Here is a 14171-nt window from a genome sequence, read left to right as displayed (position 1 = left end):
GATGTGACAGAGAACCCCACCTATCCACATCTATCACACATAAGGGAGACTGCTGAGTAAATGTTACCAAGTTTAGATTTAGAGTGATGCAATCTGTGGGGCAGCGGTGGCCTAAGGGTTAGAGGAGCGCCCTTGTTGCCGAAAGGTTGCCGGTTCGATTCCCCAGACGGGTAGGAAAAATCTGAAGTGCCCTTGAGCAAGGCACTGAGCCCCCAACTGCTCCCCCTGGAGCTGCTTAGTGGCCAACAGTGTCAGACTGTGGTTGTACTGGTCAGCTCCCAGGTTTTAATGTGTGTGTGTGTGTGTGTGTGTGTGTGTGTGTGTGTGTTTCTATGTGCAGGGCGTTGCTGAAAATGAGCACCTGTGCTAAGCTACTTCCCTGGGTAAATTAAAAAGAACAACAAAAAAAAAACACTTTAAATTGAATCAATCTACTGTATATCTAGAATTGACAGAGCAGCTCTGAATACTAGTCAGGCCACATGTGCAGACTCTTAAATGATAGTGGATTTTAGATTATTGGATTTTTAGATCGGCAATTGCATTTTAGATTTGAAGTTTTATATTGTAATAATTCAGTGTTTAAACCTGTGAACATGCTGAAAGTTGAATAAACATAAACACTAAACTAGATGCTATTTCCGGTGAGTGACAGTGTCGGACGTGTATAAATTAAGCATTACTGAAATGGAAAGATTGAAGGCGCGGTCAAGTCTGAAGAGCTCAATTAGGCCGGTAATCCAGCCTGACGGCGTGTCGCGGGTTCGAGTCCTGAGCCCGTCTGCCTTTGCCGCATGTCTTGCCCCCGTCTCTCTCCCCCTTTCTTGTCAAATCACTGTACCCTATCAATAAAGGCATAAAAAAGCCAAAAGAAATATCTTAAAAAAAAGAAGAGCTCAATTGGAAGCAAAAAGTGGAGAAGGAACTCAGAGGGCAAATAGATGATATGCAATGAGAGAGGAAAAGAAATGAGAAGAGAAGAATGGTATGAATAGAGGGGTGAATCGGTGGAGAGTTGAAAGGAAGGCACAGTAGAAGAGAAGGTTGGAGAGAGGTCAGGACATATTGATTGGAACATGTCTCGTCCAGCAGCAGTGAGGTTACATTCTGATTGAACATAAGCAGCTGATTGGACACATGCACACTCCCCGACTCTACACACATGCGGAAGCCAAAAATACAATCACTAGCGAGCATTACACTCCTTCCACACACCTGTTTCGACATTGAACACATGTCTCTGTGCTTCTAAATTCAAGTTCAATTCAGTGAACCAACACTACCTTGGCCGATCTGCGGTGCAAGAGTAAACAACATGGGAATACAAATACACTGTGCTGAAGGCTGTAATTGCCCCTGGCACGCACGCACATCACGTGTGTACGCACGCACGCACGCACGCACGCACGCACGCACGCACGCACGCACGCACGCACACACACACACACACACACACACACACACACACACACACACACACACACACACACACACACACACACACACACACACACACACACACACACACACACACACACACACACACACACACACACACACACACACACACACACACACACACACACACACACACAGGGCTCCATTTTCGTTCAGGTTTTGGGGACTATTTGGGGATTTAGCAGTGGGGAAGGGGTGTTCCTCCACTAAAGTTGGTATTTTGGTTACCTGTCTAAATCCCTAAAACACCTCCGTTACCCATTACATTATGCATAGGTGTGGTTTGGGCGTTACAATAATTCAACCAATCACCGTGCCACATGCCATTGCCTTTAAGAGATCCCTTATCCGTTGCCCGTTATGCCTAGTGAGGCCATTGCTTCATAGCCTTACGGTCTATAGCCCATGGAAGAGTGATGTGTTGCTGCCTTGAAGTCTCACTTGTGCTGGACTCCCCCCCCCCCCCCCCCCCCCCCCCGAAAATGGAGCCCAAAGTCTGTCAGCCTGACATGAATTATTGCAACCAATTTCACACACTACTGTCATCTTCTTCATAAGGGATAATGGGAAAAACCAACCAGATTCAACAAGAATGCAGGACCCTGTTCTAAATAGGGGCTGGAAAATATTAAGACTTTGTACTCATTGATTCCTGACTCATTAACACTCTACGGGCCGGCGTACACTGGGGATGGAATTGGCTCCGCAACGGTACGCTGCCACTATAATAAATGGAACCCGGCTGCGGTGCGCAGGTTGTGCGTAAGCTCCGCACGTGAATCTTTTTTTTGTGTGCTCTATTTTTCCATGCGTTCGCATGAGTTAGGCAGCCCTTCGCCTCGCCTCCAGAAGTAAAAAACAGTAATGCTGCGTTCACACGGGCAGGTGCAAAAGATGCAGAGATACAAAGCTACAGTGTATTTGTAGTTGTAGCTTTTGCAGCAGCTACAAATGTTGGATGCATCTTTGCATCTTCCATGTCGCTGGCTTAATCCATTGACAATTAATGGTAGACTGTATCTTTGCATCTGCCCGTGTGAACGCACCATAAATACGGAACTCCCCGTGGGTCGGACGAATCGTCGTGCAGCCATTCTAGGTGCATGGATGTGAACTGTTCGACCCCGGGCTCCTCCAGAGTTAGTGTCCAAGTGTCCTTGAGCAAGACTCTGAATCCCTAATTGCTCCCGATGTGCAGGTCGGTGCCTTGCATGGTTTCCTCCGCCATTGGTGTATGAATGGGTGAATGCAATGCACAATCTATGTAAAGCACTTTGGATAAAAGCGCTATATAAATGCACCATTTAAAGCATCACATCTCGACGCGCTGTGAGCTTGTACGTCTGCTATTTTCAAAATATCTTTTTACATTTAAACCTGTGAAATGTTTGACATTTTGACATTCAAATTTTGAATTCTGGACTTTTACTTAAAGTAAATAAAATAAATAATGTGCATACCTTTACCACCACTGATGTAGTGCCTCAAAGAAACTATGATAAAAAGGTAAATAATGAGCCTAGCATCTGTCTAAACAACATGCCATCAAAATGGCAAAAAACGAATTAAGACAACATAAGAACAAGTGACCATATCTGCATTTTAAACAAAGTCGAAAAAAGGTGACAAGAAGGGACACAAGAAGAGAGAGGTGCTAGCGGATGAGGTGGAGTCTCAAGAGGCGAGTCGTCACTCAGACACCAGGCAAGCTGTCACGCTCTTTTGTGCCTCTAATTCGGCTGACTGCTGGTACAACATAAAAGTGAATCAAAGAATAAAGTCTAAAGTTCTTTAAATAAATAGAAAGAACACAAATTTAGCTAGCTTGAGCTCCCGAGGCAGGTCGTTCCAGAGCTGATAAGCCCCGACAGCAATGCCACGGCCACCCTTTATCTTCACCCTCCACTCAGGAACCAGCCGATTCCTGCCTGAGCACCTCAGGCTGCACACATGCAGGCTCGTAACAGAGCGCATCTAACAATGAGACCTGTTCTTGCTCTAAGAGGGAAGATAATGGCCAATTATATTACATTATATTCTTCTAGTTATGAATCCTCTTCCACTTTTATAAAAAAATCACACCCGTGTGAACCGAGTGGTGCAACTCCCCCCCCCCCCCCCCCCCCTCTCTCTCCCATTAGCAGGCAAAAGTGCAGCACTGTCTCTCTCTCTCTCTCTGTTTCTGGCAAACAGCGCCCCTACTGGTACTCATTATACTGGTGCTCATTAATGAACACAGAGGGGTGGGTGAACACATAGGTGACACGGACATTGCTGTTCCTTGGAGGGGTTGCACCACTCAAAAACACTGCATGTGCCATTATTTCAAAATGTTACCCACATGGTAGTTAAGAGACAGTTTTACAGGCTTAATTTTAGTCCATTCAGTGCCAAACACCATTTAAGAAGAAGTTGTGAATAAAAGGTTAATGTTTTAGGCCTATTAAGTAACATTTTGGCAAACTTTAAGAGAATATCAAACACTTCCTTCAAGCGAACATCCCACACAACAATTATTTCTATGATTACATGTTCTCTGTTGCAGCCTCCTTCTTGGCTTCTTACCTATACATGATTCATGACGGAGGCAATGAAAGAGAGCACACACAAGGAGAGTGAAGCAATGAGATGAAACATAGACATAAACAAGACTAGCAAAGAGATAGGAGGGGGAAGAGAGAGAGAGAGAGCAGGAGAAAGGGTAGCCTAAAAGGATGGAAGATAGCTCAGTGGAAAGAGAAGTTTTGGAGCAGTAGAAGTGTAGCGTAAAGGCGGCACAGGATGTCATGAAATATGTAGGAGGAACAGAGAAGCACCAGAACACAAAGCCATTAAAGAAAGAACTGGAGAACTCAGCCAGCTGGAAACACAAATGGCCATTTCATGCCCACAAATACATACCATTACATAGACACGCCAACACCTGCGAGGAAATGTGCTGTACAGAGCAGACACAGAACACAATCTCTCTTGAACTTGCACATCTTGCAGTGAAAATGTCACATTTAATGTTCTTGGCTGGGGTCTCAAATATACAGACCCACACATGGGTGCATACTAGCATATATGGGGGCATATACTAGCTGCTGGCTGCTGAGCAATAAAACATGTATCTCCTTGCACTTATACATACTGTATACAGTGCACTTAATGGTATGCTATAAATGATTGATTTAGTAGATGTAGGGGAACAGGAAGGCAGTTAGTCTGACATGATGCTGTGTGACTGAGTATGTCTGGTTGTCTCGAGTGACAAAACAGGACCGGAGCCTGGTAAACTTGTTGAGAACCACTCAAGGTGAAGTGGCATTTAATCAGGTACATTTTGCAGAGGATGGCCAGTGCCTGCTTGACCTGAGTCTGCATCTTCAACCTAGATAAGGGCCATCCACAACTACAAAGATGAAATAAATTTAATAAATCCTTCTAACTCACCACATCGACAGTGGTGAGCAATATCATTGGTATCACTTTCACAGATGAACAATAGAAACACTGACAGCCAATCAAAGTCCATCCGAACTTACAGGGCATCACATTCAATACATCAGTCACGTTGAACATGTGTAGAGAACATCGTTCATCAGTGTGGATGGTCTACATAATACTGTAGCGTAGCCATATACTTGGATAGAACTTTACATCACCAGGTCAGTATTCAGAAAAATCTAATAAAATCACAGGATAGAATTAAGGAAGTGGTACATATCAGGGAAGAGGAGTACTTCAGAAAAGAGAATGTACCGTACATTGCTGATGAGGGGTATAGCCTACTGCTGACGTGGTGGGAGAATATAATATTCCTCCGGTCATATTGTGACTACACATTCCTAATACCTTACTGTATTAGTCTGTGGGCTTGTAATAATCCTGAGCCACAGTTTAGGAGCCTTTAAGCATGTCATGTCATCAAAGACTTTCAAAAAATGTCACCATCCCCTCTTGAATTTGAGAATTGTTCTCCTTTTTCACTGACAATTGGCCTTACTCCCGTTTACCTTTTCCCAGATCTATAAGCTCTCAGCATGGCACTATCCTCCTTTTCCCAGATCTATAAGCTCTCAGCATGGTACTATTCTACTCAGCCTGAGCCTGTAGATCTGATGGGCGTGATGGTGGTTAATCACTACTACAGCTGCCACTGATTGTGACTGTCCTTTTTTGTTGTGTATATACTGTATTACACGCCTACTTCATGTAATGTATCAGACCTGATGAAGACCCACAGTGGTCGAAACGTTGTTTAAACATTTTTTTCCTGCTAGTAGCTGAGTTACAGTGTGCAAACTTCCCCGACATTGAAGAGGAAGGATGGATGCGGTGAAGGATCAACATATGGAATGGTCAGCTCCATATATGGACTTATGGAGATCTAAGGGTTTGAGGTCAGATGTAGAGTTGCTGGTCAATATTGATGACATCATGGATTTCCATACATTAGGGATTTCCATCCCTGATTATGTCACGTGATGTCACCATATATGGTCATGCCTTGGGTGACCAACCAACCAAACAACACACTAACGGGAAATGCACGATTCCATAGTTAAAGGTATATTCAGTGATTTCACTCAAAAACCCTTAGGTTTCGTTTTTGGCTGTGGGACCCAGCCTTTCGTCCAATCAGGATAGAGAGTCAAAAACGAAACCTAAGGTTTTTTGACCCCCAGGGGTTAACTGGGGACAGGGAGGAACTCCTTATATGGCCAGCACACTCTATAGTAGGGAGGATTATCACAACAAAACAAAAAAATAAGTGATATTTGAATTAAGTGAAATCACTGAATATACCTTTAACTGTCACCTTCGGTCGCAACAATCCTCTTTGTTCTGAGAGTGTATGGAACAAAAGGACCACGTATGGCAATGGCACGTAACTCTAAGTTCCATTTGTACACTCACCAAAGTTTAAAGAACACTTTACAGTGTACCGCACGCCACCTCCCTGCTGCTGGTTCACAATAGAGACTCACACTAAGATTGGGAGTGCAAACCCAGCCTTTTATTTTAACTGACCCATCCCTTTCATCTTGTTCACTGCTGTCTGGAGTTTAAAAGTGATGGCTATCATGCATGTAATATGATAGTGGATGAGTTTGGTTGAGTGGAGTTAAGAACCAGGACTACATCAACAGTCATCACAAACATCCACAGGGAGGCTTTGCATCTCTCTCTCTGTCGCACGCACGGCCGCACGCACGCACGCACGGCCGCACGCACGCATGCACGCACGCACGGCCGCACGCACACACGCACACACACACACACACACACACACACACACCCTCCTTTCACATGTGTTGCATGAACACACAATGCAATAAGCTTAAGGTATGGTCATAAATTATCAGGATATATGGTGCTGAACCAATTTCTTTTCACACATACACACACGCACACACACACACACACACACACACACACACACACACACACACACACACACACAGCCTGACATAAATGACTTTGAAGTTAAATCAATATAATCAAGTCAATATCTAGTCATCTTCCGCATTGTTACCATAATCACCACCACACCCATAGAGAGCTACGTCATTTCCCAATATTAATTTAAACTTCATTCTAACTTCTCTGATTGACTCACTAAAAACAAAATATAGATAAATGCACATTCATACATAAAATATGAAAAAGTGGGTTATTTTGATTCATGTGAGCATTGTTAAACTATATTTTACTATTTTGAAAGAAAAACATTGATGATATAGCCTAAAGCCTATATTGTTTTTAATTGTCACATTTTGGTTAGTTGCACATGGGCTGCGTGGGCCTCAGCAATCGAAGGGAATACATCACAGTGGCATGTGTGAACTGGTGGACAGACATCAACACCATGCAGGTTCCAGATAGCCTGCCTAACGAAGAACAATATATGTGACATTTGTATGTGACCACATTGTTACGACGTTCCATAAAAACAATTATGCTGCTGTGCCTCATGAATAAGCACAATACAATGAGCTAAAAGAGAACGGCGGCGGTAGGCGCATTGCGAGAGGCTGAAGGGAGCATGCGGGGTGGTCTTCTTACCTGGATGCTGCAGGAGATCTCAGAGTCGTCCAGTAACCGCACCGTGCAGAGGATCTCCTGGTCCAGGGAGCGAATGCTGGGACTACGAAACCGGAGCATTTTCATTCTTCTGTCTGTTCGATATACCACCAGGTCTTCTTCATATCCACACACTCATACACGCGCGCACACCTCGATCAGCCCCGGTCCGGGAGGAAGACTTCTGGCTCGCGACGCAGTCTGGATTCTGGAATGAAGGAATGGATGGATGGATGGATGGATCTTATTCTTATGGATGTGAAAATGGGATGGACCGGTCACGGTGGTCGGTGGTTGGATGGTTGGGGGCTGAGGGTCTGGATGCGAGTGTTTGCATCCGTCTCTCCCACACTGACATGGGGACCAGGCAGGGCTTTTCCCTCACTGGTGCTGCCCCCCCCCCCTCCCCCCTTCACACAAACACACACGCACGCACGCACACACACACACACACACACACACACACACACACACACACACACACACACACACACACACACACACACACGAGCTCTCTCTTTCTCTCTCTTGTTCAGTTACCCATTACTCTGTGATATCAGATTGCCTTGCAGTTGCAGCCTGCATTGAACAAAAGTCAACCCTACAGCCTACACTACAGGGTCTAAAAGTAAACGAATCTATTGAATAAATAATAATTCCCATGTGGCTGCTATAATGCATAGGTCTGCCGTATTGTTGCTTAAAATATTGTATAACTTTGCAGCAGCCAAATTAATAGCATATCGAACTTTTACAGGACTATGAGGAGAGAACCTTAATTGGAGGGTGTTGTTGTTCAAGAAAGCTGAATAGCCTGTGGCCCGTACAAGGCTACATTTGTATTTTGCATTTCCAGTCCAGTAATCCCTTGCCTTGCCTAGGAAATGTAAAGTCTGGGTAGAACTAGACTAGTATAGGCTACTTTACGCGTTGTAAATTAATTATCAATAAGTACTTACTGACACTGTAAGCTAACCACACTACTGTAACTGGAGTTTAAAAACGAAGTAAGAAAGCACGGAAGAACATCAAGAAAGAACAGCTGTTAAACAGCTGTAGTCAATGAGTAAAATAGAGAACGCTACGCTCATGGGTGTACTGGCCCTTTTAGCACGCACTGTGCTGAATGTGCGCCGCTGGTGAGCGCAATACACTTTGGGTTCGTGCGTCATGACGTACGTAGCCAAACAACCGGCGGCGCTGCTATTCTTGATGCAGCAAAGGTAGATTTTTTGGCGTGAAGAAGTTCATACGATATGCCGGGGGCCGAAACTTAACCAGGGCAACATGATCTACATCGTCATGGGAGTTTCAGGCTGCGGAAAGTAAGTGCAGCAAAGCGGCGCAACAGTATAGCCTTGATGATGCCCCGCCAATTGTATCAGGTCGTACGACGGTGCCGATCGCCGAAAATAGCTGATCTATAAGCTCACAACGCGACGAACGCGTTAGGGGTGCAACAAGTTGTGAGCTTGTGCATCGGCTATTTTCGTTGAGCGACAGCCAGGCCTTACCGTAGGGTGGCGGGGGGCCGGGGGCATCCGTATTCACTGGATGTCCCAGGAGCGGTGAGCCACGCACCTGTCCCATTATTGTGCTCTTCTGGTCACACTGACATAGGCCTAACAACATACCACAGGATCCTGGAGAGAGCCACGGTTAGAGAGGGCTAGTTATCTGAGCACTGATTATTTTCTCACTCAGGGAGCAGTTTTAGGTGTCTTGCTTAAGGGACAATTTAGACTTTATTTATACCTTCCTTTTCCAAGGCAGATGGCCTAGTAAGCTATGTCTGCCCAACAGTTCCCATACTGTACTCTATGGCACAAGGTTTATTATAAGCTTATATCTGTCCGTCTCTGTTCTTCCTTATTGACAGAACCACACTAGGGAACTTCCTCTCGGAAAAGGTAAGACTCCCCTCCCCCCCTTCCTTTCACAAATACACACATCTATGCTTTCAAATTCAAACAGACCCTTTTCATAGCAGACATTTTGATTGGGTAAACGGTACACATCTGGACTCTGGAGGTAATAAATAACAGTAATTGTGCTCGGTTTTATTTAGGTGTCAACTGCTGTGTGCCAGCAATGAGCATGGGCTCCCGTTAATGTCTGCTGTTAAAAGGGTCTATTCTCAGCTATCTCTCAGGTCTGACGGAATCACTTCTGTGTGTGTGTGTGTGTGTGTGTGTGTGTGTGTGTGTGTGTGTGTGTGTGTGTGTGTGTGTGCGTGTGCGTGTGCGTGTGTGTCTTTGCGTGCGTGTATGATACACTCCTTAGCTAGGCTGGCCCATGCATGAAGGGGATGACTACCATCCAGAAGAGAACATTAAGAAGATGGCTCGTGGTGAACCTCTGACTGACCAGGTCAGCACTGAGTGAATGTGTGTCTCCTTGTCTAGGTGAATTTTTAACTAAGTTTTCAATCAAGCACACCTTACTTACTTGCAGCAGGTGATCAGTGCCCATCTGGGAACCAGAAGGTTCCTGGTTAGATCCCCAATATCCTCGAGCAACATTCTAGCTGGGCAAACAAGACACTAGACCCCCTAACTGCATGCTCCCGATGAGCAGTGCGTGGTTGCCTCTGCCATTGGTGTGTAAATGGGTGAATCTCACATGCATGTGTTTTGGCTAAAGACACTATGGGTGGATAGTAGCCACAACTTTGAAGTGTGTATTGTTTCCACCAGCCACACTATTGTATGAAGTACTAACTTCTACACAGTAATTTCCAACGCAACCACAGCCAAAATGTGCCACTGTCATTTTTTAATGCTTTGGAGAATTACTCTTGGGCCTGCTCCTGCCTCCTGGCATCTTTTAAGACCATCTCATGGATGCCAGTTTACTTATTTACTCATGGATGTCGGTTTCTGAATTAATTAAGATTCAAAGCAAAGTTGTGTTGGATTAGGTACAGTGCATCTACTATGGGAGCAATGCTACTACTGCAGGTTTTATGCCAGAGTTGGTAGGTAGCAGTTGGCATCGCAAAACAGGATGTTTTTGCTTTTACTGAAGCACTATTTGAAGTAACAGATTCACGTTCAGTATTCTTTTATAGCAAACGTCTGGTTGTTGTGTAATCAAAAGGAACTATTGTTCCATCTAATGCTTTGTTTGATTCTTGACCAGATGGTTCCCTGTGCTAACCGCATTAACCCTAGCATCTCTGTTCTGGGGATGTCAAAACAGACTAACATTCTGCAAAATAACAGATCTACAAGCTCACAGCACGTTGCAATGTGTTGTGAGCTTGTTGATCGGCAATTTTTGACAAAAAGATTTGGCATAGATTGGGGGGAAAAAAGGAGAGGACCAAGTAGTAACCCTGGGGGACCCAAGTCAATATAGTATATAGGGTTTAATGGTTAAGACATTTACACACAAGAACTATTAACAGAAGAATGACATGTAAATATGAACCTTTGGATTATTCTTTCTCCTTTTTTTCAAATATTTCATTAAACCTGTGTTGTTAATGTGTACAGTATGGGAATAATATACTGCATTACATCGTACATTTTGTATTTAGTTTTTCAGACAAACATATTACACATAGTGAATGTATGTGGGATTGTTTAGCAATTTTTTTTTATATATAAGCTCACCACTTTATAGTATATTATAAATTGAAACATAGACATCACAACAGAAATATTTAATTATTCATCCCCCCAGGACAGATTGCCATGGCTTCTCATTCTTCATGATGTCATTATGAGGTGAGAGTACACGTCATTTACTCAAGCCTTTGGCTTTTATATCCTTATGTAGCATGCACACCCAGCCCTGTAGAAAACACAAACCCATATATCCTGCACACTTATGCACAGAAGTTGGAATATGCAACCATGAAAACTTCACAAAGACTGAGCTAAAACGGTATGCAGTGGAAACCAACAAGCATACAAGAGTGTTTCGGTGAGCAGAGATGGATAGTGAGAAACAGAAGAGAAGGCAAATGACGAGTTAAAGTGTGACAGCTCTTCTTTAAAGTGCGTGTGACTACAACATCAAAAGAGCTCTTCAACTTGCCAGTCGTATTCTTCTTTCTTCTCAGTAATCAGCGCTCCCTTTGCCTCTGTTAGTCACACTAGCCTCCCTCGTTCCCCACTTCCCTGCACTCTTCCAGCCCTGCCTTCATCTCTCCGCTGCAATCATCATCCAACTCAAGACGCTGCTTCTGAGCTCTCGCTCAGGAACAGTACTTAGATGTGATTTCCGAAGTTGTTCAGCATGATCACATCCGAGTCGAGTTATTGCTAATTAATTCTCATCCGAGCTGCATGTATTGTGTATACTGTATGTAGGGCTGCAACTATTGATTATTTTCTTAGCAATTAGCTAAGCTACTTTTTCGATTAATCAAATGATCAAGAAGCATGTACTCTTTTAAATTTAATCAATGAATAGATTTAAAAATATTTTATACTATAGATAATGCTATTTTCAGTATACTGTATATATTTTTTTAAATAATTGAATAAGTCAATTAGTTGGATTAACTTTTGCATCCCTACATGTATGTGCTTGTGTACTTCCCTCCATCAGTGTAAGGTCTGCTAGGTGTGATGCCATTGTGGTGTGTTCTGCCCTGAAGCAACTCTACAGACAGATCCTGCTCTACGGGACCCGGGCTCTCTCCCCTTCCTGTCCAGACTGCGCCGTGCCTGGCGTCTTCTTCCTCTTCCTGTACGGTGATTATGATCTCATCCACCAGAGGCTGGTGGACCGGAGGGGACATTTCATGGGAGCAGATCTGCTGCGGTCGCAGTTCGCCGTTCTGGAGCCGCCGACAGGGGAGGAGAACGCACTGGCGCTGGACATCAGGAGGACCATCCCCGACATCGTCACGGAGATAGAGGAACACCTCCTCAGCTTCAAGTCGTAATAATGGAAACCGACAGCCACTAGCATGACGTCGCTGTCGCGTGGAAACCTCTCCAAAACTGTAGTGATTCATTTAATTTAGACTCGAGTCTCAAGCTGTTGTTGAATATTTATAAACAACCTAGAGACCACTGTCATCTTCACTTTTAAAAGAATTCTGAAATTGCAAGAATGGCAGATCTACAAACTTGCAGCTCAGGTTGTAGATCAGCCATTTGAAGTAAAAGAAGTAAATGAAAAAAGAGGGGGAAATTAGTCTACTTGCCAGCCCATAGAGCCCCATTGTGAACCCGGACATGTTGAGTACTCTACATGCCTGGGTTCACAATGTGGCAAGTGGACTAAATTGAGATACAAGGTTTTTGCCCGACAGTGACGATAATCAATTGGAAGAGCTGGTCATTTCATCTGCTTAGATGTCATATTACTGTTAATACCCCTTTAGTTCACATTATAGTAAAGGTGCAGGATAAAGCCCTTATACAAATATTTATACAACAGTTAATTCTGATTGTAGTTAACTAATCTGATTAGCCAAAAGCTGTGCTATTTGCTTCATCATAGTGGATACTATTAGGAACACAAACACAGAAGAATGAATTCCTCATGAAACCCTGATACTGGACGTCAGGGTTTAATCCACAATATGAATATATCCGATATGTATAAAAGCAATAGATCACAAAGTTGTGTGTTTAGTGTTATGGTGAATAACACCACTGCTTTGACAACATACCAGCTCAGTAGCCTTAGCTCAGAGTTAGTGTCTGCCCTGAGATTGGGAGTTAGGGGTTTGATCCCCAGCCAGGTCACACCAAAGACCTATCCAATGGTTTGATTGGGGGTAAGTCCCTGTGACATAATATAGTGTCATGTCCAGGGGTGTACTTTTACATCAAGCCACCCCACGCTAATGATATACCTGTACGTCACTCACTTTGGGCTCATGGCTGCGTTCACACCTGTGATGTTATTCACTATGACACTCCTTGCAATCTATTGCTTTTAAGTAACGCATCATATATTGCAGGCATTCTAATACTGGTGTTATACAAGTATTAGAAGATGTGAAATGATTAGGTATCTGTTTGGAATTCTAGCTGGGTTTTAGGAAGCTGGAGTTAAACGCTTTCAAGATTTCTTCTTAAAAGACAATGGTCAGATATTTTAATCATGTAAATCACAATTATCTATATATATTTTTTACATCATGCAAATCAACTTTTATTGTCAAAATAAATAATCATTTCTCTGTCAAAATCCTTGTGTAATTACAGATGTTTGCTATTTTTGAGTGTCACTTCAGTTTATTTACCATCCAGTTATCTGTTAACAATAATAATGCAAAGTGTTGGATTACCTTATTGGATCACAGACCATAGAATTCTGGGTTTACCCAGATGCAAAACTAGAAAGTGTGCCCTTCTAGGCACAGGTCTCCACTAGGAGGATAGGAGTGTGTGATGTTTGGCAAAATGTTTAGGAGTGATATAAAGTGTGTGTGAGAGACGTGGCTTGGCCTGTTGTAGCGCCACCATGAGGCTGATTTGAAAACTGTCAAGTGGCATTTCTTCCTCAGCCTAATGGGAACATGCATGCAGTTTCACCGCAATCGGACGCTGCGTTGAGTAGTTGTGGCGATTTGTACAAAGCGGGCTACTCCTGAAAAGTTTAGAAGCCAATCGTAGCCAATGAGGGTGGATTATGAGAAATCAAACAAACCCGTCTTGATCACATGACTATGG

General features: G+C 43.6%; 2 protein-coding genes across 5 annotated transcripts in view; one reads left to right on the top strand and one right to left on the bottom strand.

Moving 5' to 3' along the window:
- Positions 1-9377, bottom strand: part of frmd3 (FERM domain containing 3) — a 72084-nt gene extending 62707 nt beyond the window's left edge. Inside the window, exons 1-2 of the mRNA XM_083784479.1 lie at positions 9042-9377; positions 7510-7735 (exon numbers count right to left, since the gene is read on the bottom strand). Coding sequence (XP_083640605.1) covers positions 7510-7614 — 105 coding nt within the window. The 5' untranslated portion in view covers positions 7615-7735; positions 9042-9377. The remainder of the gene's footprint in view (positions 1-7509; positions 7736-9041) is intronic.
- Positions 8705-13673, top strand: LOC310872529 (putative gluconokinase). 4 transcript variants are annotated; one of them, XM_083784476.1, is made up of 5 exons: positions 8705-8852; positions 9407-9437; positions 9811-9897; positions 11215-11258; positions 12137-13673. In XM_083784476.1, the coding sequence occupies exons 1-5, from the start codon at positions 8815-8817 to the stop codon at positions 12396-12398; spliced, it is 462 nt and encodes a 153-aa protein (XP_083640602.1). In that variant the 5' UTR covers positions 8705-8814; the 3' UTR covers positions 12399-13673. The 4 variants fall into 4 exon arrangements, with proteins under 4 accessions (XP_083640602.1, XP_083640601.1, XP_083640604.1 ...); XM_083784475.1 differs by having other exon boundaries at positions 12088-13673; XM_083784477.1 differs by having other exon boundaries at positions 8751-8852; positions 9815-9897; positions 12088-13673.
- The last annotated feature ends 498 nt before the right edge of the window (positions 13674-14171 follow it).

This window comes from Protomyctophum parallelum (assembly GCF_964188405.1).
Source record: "Protomyctophum parallelum genome assembly, chromosome: 15".
NCBI classification, from domain to species: domain Eukaryota; kingdom Metazoa; phylum Chordata; class Actinopteri; order Myctophiformes; family Myctophidae; genus Protomyctophum; species Protomyctophum parallelum.
Note: the sequence above shows the minus strand (reverse complement) of the source record. Positions and strands in the feature narration are given on the sequence as shown.

Bases quoted from the DNA above. Each gene is read 5' to 3' on its own strand.
- LOC310872529 (XM_083784475.1), top strand. From the start codon at position 8,815: ATGATCTACATCGTCATGGGAGTTTCAGGCTGCGGAAA. The intron at 8,853-9,406 runs GTAAGTGCAGCA...CCTTATTGACAG, and splicing joins GGAGTTTCAGGCTGCGGAAA to AACCACACTAGGGAACTTCC. The intron at 9,898-11,214 runs GTCAGCACTGAG...TCATCCCCCCAG, and splicing joins GTGAACCTCTGACTGACCAG to GACAGATTGCCATGGCTTCT.